Source organism: Narcine bancroftii, chromosome 8 (assembly GCF_036971445.1).
Source record: "Narcine bancroftii isolate sNarBan1 chromosome 8, sNarBan1.hap1, whole genome shotgun sequence".
Lineage (NCBI taxonomy): Eukaryota > Metazoa > Chordata > Chondrichthyes > Torpediniformes > Narcinidae > Narcine > Narcine bancroftii.
The window spans coordinates 145643115-145657772 of record NC_091476.1 but is presented as its reverse complement, the minus strand read 5'-3'; the positions used below and the strand labels follow the sequence as shown (position 1 = coordinate 145657772).

General features: G+C 40.8%; 1 protein-coding gene across 6 annotated transcripts in view; it reads left to right on the top strand.

Moving 5' to 3' along the window:
* qkia (QKI, KH domain containing, RNA binding a) overlaps positions 1-14658 on the top strand; it is an 85026-nt gene that overhangs the window by 59917 nt on the left and 10451 nt on the right. For 5 of the 6 annotated variants that reach the window (XM_069895179.1, XM_069895176.1, XM_069895182.1 and 2 more), the window contains 2 exons: positions 11404-11491; positions 13579-13881. In XM_069895179.1, the coding sequence (XP_069751280.1) occupies positions 11404-11491; positions 13579-13881 (391 nt within the window). The remainder of the gene's footprint in view (positions 1-11403; positions 11492-13578; positions 13882-14658) is intronic. The other variant, XM_069895177.1, reaches the window with a different exon arrangement.

Below are 14658 nucleotides of genomic sequence, written 5' to 3'. Positions count from 1 at the left end.
TTCCGCAGCCTGTGCCAGATGAAATGCTCTGCCACCATCTGGACCGTGGACCTGGCCTTGGGATGCCCATGGAGACATCACACAGGACGGTGTTTCTGCCGCTCAGAGGGAGGTCTAGGAACCACAGGCCTGTGATGGCAGTCCTGAAGGCTTGCGTCTCCTTGTTGGACTTCTGGTCCCGGGCGAGCTGGTCGAAGTCGAGGCCGGGCGTCAGCGTGCAGATGCCCGGTTGCGAGAGTGCATCAGCGACCACATTGTCTTTCCCCACCTTGTGCCGAATGTCGATGGTAAACTCCGACACGAAGGAGAGGTGATGCTGCTGGCGGATCGACCAGGGGTCCTTTGCCATCGCGACTGCCTAGATGAGGGGTTTGTGGTCAGTGAAGCTGGTAAAAGTCCTCCCCTCCAAGAATTAGAGGAAATGCCGCACCGCCAGGTACATGCCCAGTAACTCATGGTCAAAAGCGCTATACGCCCTCTGGTGGGCAGAGAAGCCGGCTGAAGAATGCCAGCGGCTTCCATTGTCCATTCACCTTCTGCTTCAGGACGGCACCGACGGCTGTGGCAGAGGCATCGACAGAGAGCGTCATATGCAGGTCAGTGTGCAGGTGGGCGAGCATGGTAGCCTTTGCGAGGGTGTCCTTGGTGGCCTCAAATGCACTGCAGGCCTCTGGGGTGAGATTTGTGAGCGATTTGTGCTTGGCTGCGATGAGGCCGAATAGAGGCTGCATGATGCGTGCAGCTCCCGGGATGAATAGGTTGAAGTTGACCATACCCGCGAACTCCTGCAACCCCTTGAGATTGTCCAGACGTGGGAACTCCTTGATAGCGGCGACCTTCGTACCGGCGGGCGTGGCTCCTTCGGCTGTGATGGTATGGCCCAGGAACTGCATGGATTCTTTCCCAAACTGGCACTTGGCTGGTTTGATGGTGAGGCCGAAGTCGGCCAGCTGTGAGAAGAGGGTGCACAGGTGGTCTTTGTGTTGCGCCCGATCCTTGCTGGCAACGAGGATGTCGTCTTTAGTAAATGAAGACGAAATCCAGAGGCGCTGGAAGGTCTGAGCGGCGTTCTTGAGCCGGAATGGCATGCGAAGGAATTCGAACAAGCCCAAGGGGGTGATGATGGCCGTCTTGGGTATGTCCTCAGGGTGCACTGGGATTTGGTGATACCCGTGCACCAGGTCAACCTTGGAGAAAACCCTCGCACCATCCAGGTTGGCCGTAAAGTCCTGTATGTGAGGGATGGGGTAACAGTCAGGAACTGTCGCCTCGTTGAACTGTCGATAGTCCCCGCAGGGGCGACAGCTGCCAGAAGCTTTCTGGACCACGTGGAGCGGCAAGGCCCACGGGCTGTTGGACCGCCAAATGATCCCCAGCTCCAACAGATGCAAGAACTCCTCCTTCGCCACCTAGAGCTTGTCAGGTGGAGCTGGCGTGCCTTGGCGTGAACTGGTGGGCCCTGGTTGGAGATGTGGTGGAACACTGCGTGGTGTGGCGAGGCAGTGGAGAACTTTGGCTTGAGGAGGGTTGGAAACCCGTCCAGGGTTCGCTGGAACTAGTCTCTGGGCGTGCTGATCATGGCCATCTGTGGCTGCTCTGTGCGGGAGGCGTGGAGGCAAATGACCTGGAAGGTATGGGCATCCACCAGGCACCTACCCCAAATGTCCACCAGAAGCCCGTGGGCTCGGAGGAAGTCGGCACCCAGGATGGCGGTCGGAAGGGACGAGACGGCGAACCTCCACGAGAACTTTCGTCAGCTGATTTGGAAGTGGACTGTTGTCTCCATATGTCCGGATCTCTATTGCGTTGGCCACACGAAGGGGAGGTCCTCGAGATCGGTTCCTGGACTCGATAGCCGTGGTCAGGATGATGCTGATCTTGGCCCCATTGTCGACGAGGAACCACCGGCCACTGACTGAGTCCCGCAGGTAGAGGAGGCCGTGTCCTTGGCCAGCCGCCACAGCTATTAACAGCAGCTGGCCTGCTCATTTCCTTGGAACGAGCAGGGCTGATGACACTTCCGAGCCTTGGCTCCCCAGCGCTGGTGGTAGAAGCAGAGGCCTGAAGCGGATGCTGTGCCCCTGGTTATGCTCTTGGTGGCCCCTGCAGGTGCCGGGTGCTCTACCGCAGTGCTATGGGTGGGCTTGGCGTGGTCATGCCCATGCCCCGTGACCTGCTGGACCGCCGAGCCTGCCAGGAATCGATCAAGCCACAGCTCTTGGGCTTTCTGAGTGATCTTCCTCGGGTCTGTAAAGCTCTCTTGGGCCAGTAACGGCTGGATGTCCTCAGCAGATGGTCGAGGAAAATGCGCTCTAAGATTGGGAAGTTGGTGTGATCACCCATGAGCTCGAGCATCTCGTCCATCAGCTCCACCAGGGACCTATCCCCCAGGATGTCGAGGTGCATCATCTGAGCGGCATGCTTGCGCCTGGTTAGTCCGAGGGATCCGGTGAGCACTCGCTTGATGGACTCGTATTTGTCTTCGGCAGGTGGGTGCTGAACGAGGTGCAGCGCGCGTTTGGCAGTGGCCTGGTCCAGGGTGGCGACCACATGGTAGAATTTGGTCATGTCGGATGAAATCTGGCGAAGGTGAAACAGCTTCCGCATGGCCGAACCCAGAATTCAGGCAGCTTGACGGCTATAGCACTGATCCCAGGTTCACTCATGAAGGGTTCAAAGACGTTTGAACCAGTCGGGGTCAACAATTGTGAAATTAGAATGACAATTGTCCTAGTTTCAGGTAGCTCCCTCCTCTCTCTCTTTCCATTTCTTCTTTACTTACTGACATTTCTCTCCCTCTCAATCTCCATGCCACTGTCTCCCAGCGCAAATGGTCGGAAGGATCATCAAGGAGAGTGGTCTCTTGGGTGGGAATGGAACCTTGGGTTCAGTGGCTTTCCCTTTCCTCTCTCCCGCACACTGGAGTTTCCGATGCAGACTCTGAACCCTCCCCTTGGCCAACTACTGCACACCGGACTCACTAGTGTGCAGTAGCCCTCGGGGAGGAGTTGGGACTCTAGCGTCGGGAGCACATTGACTGGGAAGACAGGAGCCCATTGATTCGCCATTAAGTCACAGCAAGAATGTAGAAAGGGATTCAGTGAGGCAGAAGTGAATTGTTTTGGGACAGCAGTTGTGTGTAACTCTTGTGAGATAGATTAATGTTATGAGTATTTATAAAGTTAAGCTTCACTTAATTTAGTGGTATTTATTTCAAATATAATGAGTTGAATAGCAGCACAAGCTAGAAACTTCAGGGATGGAAATTTTAAACATACTTTGAACATGCCAATTCTTACCTATTTTATTAAATACTTTTAAGTCCTGTTACATTTTTGTCACCAATGATCCAAAATATTAATTAAAGTATGAAATTGTATGCTCCTCTCTAGGACTTGGAGGTACAAATAATTTTTACAATCCAGTTTCAGTTCCTCCATTTTTTTGCTATATTGTAAGCTGCTTAACAAACTCAGTATTGCACTGTAGAGAAAACAAGTAGTCAATTGAACTGAAAAGTAGACATGTTTAGCCTAATTAAAGCATGAATTTGTAGTTGATAGCAGATTACTTTTTTTTGCCAAGTTTGCACTTGATCAGCATCTGTCATTTTTTTTAACTTCTGTTTTATATTACATTTACTATAATCCTGCAGATGAAATCAATAGGGACGTGCACAATTCCGATAATGAATTAGCACATTTTTAAAAAAAGATTTCTGCTGTGCAACGATCAGGTTAAGTAATAGCGAAAAAATGAGTTCAATTGAATTTGTATTTTAAGTTTTATTTTGGTTTACTGCCTCTTGTTATAGTTGAAAACCGAAATAAAACTGAAAATGCATAAATGTGTGTCAAGCAGCAACCATGGAAAGAAAACCCATCAACTTTTCAGGATCTGCCGGGCGCGGTGGCGCGCGCCTGTAATCCGGCTACTCGGAGGCTGAGGCTGTCGGATCGCTTGAGATCAGGAGTTCTGGGCTGCTGCGGCCTGTGTTGAGTGGATGTCCTCACTAAGTTGGGCATCGATATGGTGTCTCCGGAGGAATCGGGCGTCACCAGGTTGTGTGAAGAGGGGTGAATCGGCCCAGGTCGGAAACGGAGCAGGTCAAAGCCCCCGTGCCCATCAGTAGTCGGATCGCGCCCGTGAATAGACCTCGCAGCGCAGCCTGATCAATACAGTGAGACCAGGTCTCTTAAAAAAAAACTTTTCAGGATCTATGCCCTTTGTCAGACTGACAAATCTGAAATGTTAAGCTTGCTACCCTTCCCACAAATGCAATTTACCTGCCAAGTGTTCCCACCATTTTCTGTTTATATCCAGATTTCCATCAACTGCAATTTTAAAAAATTTTGGCGGGGGAGTGAATTTATTTGAAATCCATTTGGTCTGAACTTGCAGGATATCCCCATTGCCTCAATGGAGTAACATAATCACTGGTTGCAAGGAATAAACGTTGGATGCTTTAGATCACCTTGAATTGTGAGGATTGTGGATGAGAAATGTTAACTGCAATATTTGTACATTGAGAGCAAGTTGTTGGGGATGGTTAGTAAATTTTAAATGTTGCTGTTTACAACTGCTCTTAATGTTAGTGATCAATAGTCAAATAAAAATATGCTTAATTGGCTCTAGCGTTTACTTGAATAATACATCTTTTTGTCTTGGACATGATTTAAAATCTGATTTGAACTGAAAATAATGCAATGACATTTTGGAGTTGTATTCAAGACTGACTTTATCTCGTTTTTCATGTTCTGAGGTGAAGAGGACAGTGGGATTTTTGTCATTAACAAGGCGAGCGTTAATTGTGTATGCTTGTGCATAGATTGTTTTTAATGCCATCCTGAAGGCACATTCTCTACAGGAGTCAGTGATGTCTTTCTCTAGAGTGTCCTTTTTGACTGCATTATAATATTTTCAAACAATGCCAGTTTTGGCAGTCTGTTGGGTATGGAAGTAACATGGCCGGGGAGAGGATGCTCAGCCTGGTTCAGTTTACCTGCCATTAGTTATGAAGAATTTTAGAGACCTGACCATGTATCTCTAGTACCTTGAATCAGCTGCTGTAGATAACCCAAGTCTGGGAAATGTGAAGGAAGATGATCATTGCTGCCAGATGGGCTTTGAGTTTTTAAACAATGAGACACTAGAAACCCAGCAGTTCAGCCAGGATCCACTGGTAGAATTGGTTAGTCCACGTTAGGGTCAAAACTCGGTTGAGGGTCCCAACCTGAACCGTCAGCTAGCCATTTCTATCCATGGCTGCTGCCTGATCTGAATTTGAGATTGCAGTATCTATAGTTTACTTGTAGAATTTCCAGTGCTTCCATTGGGACACCACCAAGCCAGTGATTCAGCTTGCAGTTTAAAAGGGGGGAAAAAAGCACTAATGCAGAGAGTTTATATAGTGTCATTCTCAATCATATTCTCCCTTTTTATTTGTGTTTATTACATGCTTTTCCTGACCAAGGGCTCAAACTACTACACTGTCAAACTAGGTATCAACATAGTACTCAGAGGTACTTGGGGTTCATTGTCCTCCAAACATGCACTTATAATAATCTTGATCATTCGCAGAAACAAATGGTGTTTTCTTTCTGAAAATGGTCTTCTGCACATTACTGTTGGAACAGTTGAGTAATGTGTGTTGGCTTTCATTGCTCAGGAATTGCATGGAATGTTCTGCCAAGTTGGACCCAGTTATCAGTACCTGCTCATTGCAATTTAATACTTGTGACTTCATTGTGAGTTTGACTTGGGTCAGACTGGAGAAGTTGTTCTTGGATGAAAAATTGAAAGGTGTTTTCATAGGAGGAAGTCAGGATAAACAGAGGGAAGTGATTCTGTTGCCCTATGGTTGAAGAACCAGGAAAACTATGCATTCCAGATGTGAAGATATTTTCTTGCACAGAAAATCACTGAAAAGATGGTAACAGAACCAATGCCTTCAAAAGATGTTTGTTTAGGCAACTTGGACAATAAATGGTCGGGTTATGGGTAAATGATGAAAGACTTGGACTATTGAGATTACTCTGCTTGGGGTTGGAGACTAGGTGAGGTGTATAACTGTCTCCTTTGCCATATTAGTCTGATTCTGTCCTCAATTACATACTTTGGAACCAAGTGTAAAATGTCGAAAATGAAACATTGCTGAAACCATAATTAAACACCAATATTTTGTTTGGAATTTTCAATTTTTGAAATGTACTTTTGATCATTTATGTTCTCCATTTGTGTTTTTTTTTGGTGAGGGGGCGTGTTCCTTGTAGAAAAACACTTTGTTCCCTGCACAGCCGCTACCAGCTAGCAGAATCTCATTTAAAGGCTGAATGACATCCATTTCCCTGGAGTCAGTTTAACTTTATAACCTGCAAATTTATCAAGTAGTATAAAGCAGTGCCACTTGTCTATGCTCAGTATCTGAGCTGTTGACTTTCTTTTGAAGATTATCCAGTGAGTCTTCAGGCAGAAACGATGCTAATTCATCTCTGACTGCCAGGATAGCATGGGCAAAATGTACTGCATGAGAATTTGTCTCCTGAGACACCAAGACAGATCGGATTTAACATTTTAAACATTTAAAACTCTGAAGGTCAATAAATGGAAAAGCATTTAGCACCTTATAAATAGATGCACCAAGCTTCAGCTTTGGACTACTATTGTTTTACTTGCATGTTGTTTTCTGTAAATTGCATTTTAATCAACATTGTAAACTACAATACTCCCTGCTTTGACTGAGCCAATGTATTTAAATATTTATAATGCAGTAATGATGGACAAAAATAATTTATCCAATGTCCCTTGCCCCTAAATGTGGCAATGTCTCTGTGCTGCAATCAGAAAAGGGATGAGCATCTAAATGATGCCAATGGACACATCCGATTTGGAATGTTTGATCTTTGGTTGTTTTACAAACTAAAATGCAATGGGAGCTGAATAGTTGTATAACTGAGTCCTGAGCTTCTAATTTGTTACATGTCTTGCTTAGTGCAAGTCCAAACTTGCTGTGTTCTTCCATCTTAAAACAGCTGGCAATTCCTGCTTTACTCAGTACAACAGCAAGATGCTGCTCTACTGTTTTATTGATTTTACTGACTGGATAAAAATCTTATTAAAAAATTTTAATATAGATTTAATACCGAATCCTTTGGTGGTTTGCTTTGGCACAATGGGAGGGAATGATTATTTTGTCTCTGGTTCAGAATCATGCCCTCTCTTCTGGCGAGACATGCAATTTTTTTTACTTAAATGAAAGGATGCTGCCCTTCCTACTCATGGCTCGTTTGAAAATGGAAAAGATTTGTTATTCAGTTAATAGTTCAGATACAAAATTCCAGATGTTATATGGGTCATTTGACTCTCTATCTTTGTAATTTCACTTCATTGTAATTAAATTGTCTGAGTCTTATCTTTTCCATGCTCTTTTTATGTTATTATAATCTTAGTTTTTTTAAATATTAATCATGTATAACATCTGGCAATGCTGTTAGGGCAGAGGCTGAGTTTTTCTCCTTTTTCTATTTTCTATTAGTTTTTAAATGTATATCATTGGGAATATGAATTATAGATATGATTTACAATAAGTATATTTTTGATATACTGAATGTTTTATTCTGTAATTATCAATATTATTTTATTGAAATCTATTTTTTGTGTTTATTAAAATCAATAAAAGTATATTTTTTTTAAAGTTGGAAAAGCCTATCTGAGCAGGAGATTGTAGTAACTTTTAACTCTTTGCAGTCTGGTAAGGTCCCTGGTCCCGATGGCTTCCCTGCAGAGTTTTATAAATCACTTTCCCAGTGACTGAATCTCCATTTGAATGAACTTTGTCTTTTACTCAATCCTTAGTGGCAAACTGCCAGAAACTTTTTAATGAAGTTTCAATCTCTCTTATTGCTAAAAAGAATAAGGACTCTTTAGACTGTTCCTCCTATTGACCAATTTCTCACTTAAATATTGACATTTAAGTAGTCTAAGATTTCTCTTTTGGATTTGGAGAATATTATGGCTTTCATTGTTTCTGAAGTCAAACTAGGTTTATTAAGGGATGTTACTTACAATTTAATATTCGTAGGTTGTTAAACATTCTTTATTCTCCTATAGTTTCATCCTTTGAATGTATTATTTCTTTAGATGCAGATAAAGCTTTTGATAGAGTAGAATGGCAATATTTATTCAGTGTATTAGAGAAATGTAATTTTTGTTATCAGCTTATGAAATGGATTGAAATAATTCTCATAGTTTAAATTTTTATCAATTAAATCATGAAACTAGGCAGAGATAACGTCTAAGCCCGTCATTTTTTAAATTTGGATTTGGAACCTTTAGCAGTAGCTTTTCGTCAATTGGCTGATATCTCGGGAATCGCAAAAGCAGGAAATGTTCACAAGGTGTCGCTTTCTGCAGATGATTGTTGTCTGATTGTCCTGATCGGATTTCGGAATACAAGTTGAACGTTTTGGGTTTTTGTTCTCTAGATCCCTCTATTCCTTTTAAAATAGCTGAAAATCAGTTCAATTACTAAGAAATTCAACAATTTGTTTATAATTTTTTTTACCTTAGTGAGTCACATTAGGAAGTCCTTGACACAGTGATCCCCTCTTTCGATGACATTAATTAGACGTGTCAATGTTATTAAGATAAATATCCTTCTTAAATTCTTACATATTTTTAAGCTGTATCTGTTTTTGTTCACAAATCCTTTTTTGATTCATTGGATCCTATCATATCTTTTATGGAAAGATAAATTCCCCCATCTTTGGAAAATCTTTCAAAATATTCAAAAAAGTTTATTATTGGGCTGCTAATATTAGATTACTTTTTGGGTTCATCATAAGGAAAATTTAGGTTCATTAAGTTGGATACATTTAGAAATTAAATCTACTTCTCTTCTTTCAATACTTGGAGCACCTTTATCTTTTATGGCATCCAAATTAACTGTTAATTTTGTTGTTAGACATACATTGAAAATGTGGTTTAAATTTGGGAAATATTTTGTGTACCATAGATTTTTATTAATTAGTCCTATTTTGGGTAATTCTTTTTACCTTCGATTCAAGATTTCAGTTATCATCAGTGGTTAAATTTGGGTATCCAATCTTTTCAGATAGTTTTACTTACCAAAATTTTGCTGCTTTTGAACAATTATCCACCAAATTTAAAATAACTAGACATTTTTTTCTATTTACATGTTAGGAGTTTTTTAAATTGTTTAAGTTTGAAGCTCCCCAAAGACCTAGAACCTAATAGGATAGGGATGATTTTTTTTTTCAAACTAATTATAAAGGGGGGATATCTGGCCTTTATGAATTACTTCTAAATTCTAGGGAAAGTTCCCTGAAGAATTTAAAAAAAAACTGGGAACAAGGTTTTAAACACCCATTTTCTATAACTACATGGAATTCGATTCTGAAATGAGTGCATTAATCCTCCCTTTATGCTAGTCATTCCATTCTAATTTCTCTCCTAAATGTGATATCTGTGTAACATTTATTTTGTAATTGTACATTACAATAAATTACAAATTGTCCACTGTATGTGTTTTGGTTATGTCCTTCTCTTTCCAATTTTTGGAAAGGTGTTTTGTACCTTGTCTTTAGTTCTTAATGTTGATTCCAAAGCATTTTATTGCTCTCTTTGGAAGAAGTGGGCCATCTGATCTAATTTAGATTGCTTCACCTCCCCACATAGTTGCCCTCACCTCCCTATCACAAGAAGGGCCACTTTTAATGAGATGGAAAGTTACTGTCCCTCCTACTCATAATCAATGGTTGTCTCATATGATGGCATGTTTGACTTTGAAAAAATTAAATGTTCCACTACTGAAATAAATCTATTGTTTCTTTATGGGGTTATTTTCTTAAATATTTGTAAGATTAACTAGTTTTTTTTAAACCCAATATTTTCCTTTTTTATTTCTAGTAGTAGATTGTTTGTGTTAGCCAGTAGCTTCTGAAGGAGGAGATTGAATTAGATAATTAGTACAGGTACGTAATCCTTTATCTGGACATCTAAACTCTGGAAAGCTCCAAAAACAAGTGGGGCGAGGGCGAGAGACGGCGGCGCCACCCGGGCGGGCGAGGGCGAGAGACGGCGGCGCCACCCGGGCGGGCGAGGGCGAGAGACGGCGGCGCCACCCGGGCGGGCGAGGGCGAGAGACGGCGGCGCCACCCGGGCGGGCGAGGGCGAGAGACGGCGGAGGCACAGCTGGAAGGGAGGTGGGGTGGATACAGCAGCACAATTCGGGTGATCTTAAATCTGGGGCAGTTGGCTTTTGTTCTGAAATCCGGAAAAATCCGAAATTTGGAATGCACTGTCCCCCAAGGTTTCCATATAAAGGATTGTGTGCCTGTATAGAGTTTTTCTTTTTATCTTGCTTTTTAATATAGGTCTCAGTATTTGTATTGCTATATCAGATTTGTTGATATTTTATGGAGCACTTATTTGATAAAACCAATAAAAATTTGAAAAATAAATTTATTTTTGTATAAGTTCTTAAAAATATTTAAAAAAAATCTCAATCACAAAAAGTTGAATAATTTTAACAAAGGAAAAAAAGTTCAACAATTACAATTTGCACTCATGGGGAAAGACGCCTCATGATAGAGGAAAGGCTTCCTGAGAATCTGAATTTTAAATCTGTGTTTCTAAAGGTTATCATGTTAATATTTAAAAAGACTCTTGTCTCTAAGGGATGAGAATGGACTATGATAAATGAGTGTTCAGCCATTTGGTTTCTGAATGTCTCCATGTTTTTTTCCTTGGTTAAATTGGAAGTTTTCTGGTGCACATTACCTTTTTTTTGAATTATTTAATTTCTGCCTAAATGTTTAATTTGAAATAGGTCAACAATATTTTCAGTTCTGCACGTACTTCTTTTGAAATGCTCGGAAATTTTTATGTCCACTTAAAATAATGCTTGTTTAAGAAGCCTCTTCCTTGTTCTGGAATTCATTCCAGCCAAGTTTTGGAGGGCAGCACAGTTAGACTGTCGGTTAGTGCAATGATGTTACAGAACCAGAGATGAGGGTTCTATTCTGGGCGCAGCCTGTAAGGGGTTTGTACATTCTCCACGTGTCTACTTGGGTTTTCCCTCAGGTGCTCTGGTTTTCCCCTTGCCTTTCAGAAGTTTACAGGGATTGCAAGCTAATTGGTGTATTTGGGAGGCACTGGCTCATGAGCAAGAAAGGCCTGTTATCGTGCAGTATGTACACATTTAATTTGGATAGACGAGCCCTGGATGCAAGTTTAGAATTGAGATTGTAGATTACGAGGATAAACTTCGATACTTTTTGCCTCTGCAAAGTCACATAAATGGGCAATGATGTTACAGAACTATTAGACGCAGCTGATGTTACCCCTTAATTGTATATTAACAATTAATTCCTCTTATTGCAGGCAGAGGGTGAAGACAATTTGAAGAAGATGCAACTGATGGAGTTAGCTATTCTTAATGGTACCTACAGAGATGCCAATATCAAAGCACGTAAGCGAACTGCAGTTTTGTCAATAACTGTTTTTAAATGTGATGGTTAGTCCTAGAAGATGCAAGTTGACTACAATATTTTCACATAACAAGCTTCCATTTATCTAGTGCCTTTAACAAAATGCATATATTTCACTATACCTGGGGAAACATTAAACAATTTGACAACACGAGTATGTTAAGTAGATGGGTCAGAGGAATTTTTAACCTCGGATGTGGGTAGCGAGGGTAGTACTATCAGAATTTGGGCCCTTGATAGCCAAAGGGTCTGCTGCTCATGAATGATTAAAATCTGGTGAGTTTTAAGAGAGCTAAAATTAGATTATAGCAATGAATGCCATAAGACTGGTAGAAGTAAAAGGTTTCACGGTTCCTTAAACATTGGAGGCTGTTCAGTCTGTCATGTCTGCTGTTCTTACAGTTTGATTCTGGAGGTGCTAGAGACTTTGAAGTGATTTGGAAAATGTTTACAGCCAAAGGTTAGGGAACAAAATGCAACAAATTTTGATCTTCCAGTGCTACCCACATTTTAAGCTCTCAATTAGTGAAACGTGCTCAGTTCTTTTTTAATTAGACGAAAGGGGAGCAAAGAGTATTCATTTTAAGCCCTCATTTTAAAATGTTCTAAGCCGTTACTGCCAGTTACTGAAAAAAATCTATATCGCTAATGTGCATTTAAGATTTAGAATATAAAGGTAAAGAAATACAATAATAGTGGTGCAATAAAACTGCTTTAAAATGGTCTGTCTGTGTAAATTAAGCTTCTGTATCATTTTGTGAGCCAGAGAAAAGAAGGGGGAAGAGAGCTGAGAGGACTGTTGGATTAGTCCCTGTGTTGAACTAAAAGACATGAGTGAGGATTACCTGAGTGGGGAGACTGGTGATGTCTGGAGATGGTAATTAATGGTCATAATAATGCTATGGTATATGATCAAAGCACAACAAATTGTACGAGATCGCAAGCAAATGGTTGTCAGCAAGACTTCAAAAGATTCAAAATGTACTTAAACAACGTCAAATTTTGTTGCCAATTTAGATGCTGTTCTCAATGTTTTATTTCTACTTTAATTCTTGATCGTGTTTTAATTTTGTTTTATCCACCTCCAAGATGTTGCCTTTTCTTGAATTATAATGGCTTTCTATGTACCAACTTTGAGTTTTTCTATCAAAGTATTCACTTGCATGGGTGGTGTGCACAAGTATGTTGCCTTGCATACTGAGTACATGAATGAGGTGATGTCAATTGTGATCAATTTTAACCATACAAGTAAGTGATTATGATATTCTAAATTAAATATCCTAAACTACTGTTGTTACACTTGGATTTAATTTTGTCCTGTAATTATAGGTCACAATTTGTCCTGTGTATCACCTCATCTTGTGGTTTATTTCCTTGTTGCCGATTTGCCACTCAAAGGCACTGGTGATACAGATTTACTTTCATACAAGTGGCATCACCTTGGTTGTACACATTACTGCATCTTTGGTGAATTGTGCAAATTTTGCACTTGCTCATTTGAATGCAGCTCAAAGTATTCCATAATGTAGTGCACAGAAATGCCCGTGCCATATTGTTTTCTTGGTCTGCAATTATCTCAAATAAGAGTAATAAAAAAGCATTTGGAACTAGAATCGATCATATTAATTAGTATGAAACATGGGGTTGACTGAAGAATCTAAAATCTGGAAGAAATTTTCATATTGCTTTCATTTTTCTATTTCAGAACATTGGGACATTATTGGTTTGGGATGTCAAAAGGAAAATGGGTACAATAAATGGCACTAGTATTTCTTAGATTTTGGTATAAAATAATTGCTTATCATGTGGCTTTCTGAATTGCAGTTTCTCAAGATTTTGCAAGATAATTATCTCTGCTCTATATTTTTGAAATTGTGCTTGATTAAATATTGGTAAACGGAAATTGGCTTGCAAATAAGGGATGCTTTTTTGGGCATATGTGATCATTGCATGGACTAATTTTGTGTTTTCCTTCCCTATCATACTTTTCTTCCTTTAATTCTTTTCCTCCTGTCTCCTGCTCACCTTCCTTTTCTCCCCTCCTCGTGATCCCTGTTGCTTACTGCAGCTACCCTTGCCTTTTCTCTTACAGCAACATCGCAGGGTCCACGTCTGATAACTGGACCAGCTGCACCCATGCTTCCACCAGCTGCCTTGCGTGCCTCTACGCCAGCTGGACCTGCCATTATGAATATAATTAGGCCAATTCAGACAACTGCAGTTATGCCCAATGGAACCCCTCATCCAACTGCCTTAGTACCTCCTTCACCAGAAGCTGGTATAATCTATACAACACCCTACGACTACCCATATGCTTTGACACCAGCTGCATCTCTACTGGAATATCCAATGGAGCCAAGTGGGGTTCTAGGTAAGTAAAGCGTGAAAGTAGTTTTGAAACAAAAAAAGCAATTGAAGTGCAATGCTTGTTTTCATTTGGTCATTTTGATTTAAGTTCTGAATGCTTAGTAAATGAACTTCCTCTTCATGGAAAACTGAGGGATTGCAGCATCTTTTGCACCAAGATGTACATGCAGATTAATGTAGCCAAAAGGAGTATAAATCGTTGAGTTTTTAAAAAGCAATTCTTAGAGGTTTTGAACTTTTCAGCTGCAATTACATGATTTAGATATTTATTTATCGATTGTTTGCAACTCTAAATGCATTCATTGAAGATGGAAATTGAAAAGGTAAAACTAGGTTGAGCAGAAATCCAAACAAGCTTCAAATCTGTACAAGGGAGAATTTCATATGGGCAGGTTGTGGTAAAGAAAAAGAGGTTCAAACTAGGGCTAGATGCCGTAGATAAGGAAGTCAGCTACAATAATGACCTGTTTTTGTAATAAATTTAAAGACTGAACATAGTCTTTGCTCTAAAATGCCAGTATTTTTATTCTTGATAAATTATTTTGGGAAGAAAGCATAAACAAAGCTTTGTTTTATTTAATGAACCATGTAGCTTAAAATGGTGGTGCAAGACATTCCAATGATATTTCAAAAATTATCCACTGTTCCTGCCAAGTTAAAAATAGAGCAAAGGAAAGGGCAGCTTGGCTGGTGCAATGCTTTTACAGTGCCAGCTATTGGGACTGGGGTTCGAATCATACGGTCTAAGGAGTTTGTACATTCTCCCCATGTCTCCGTGGGT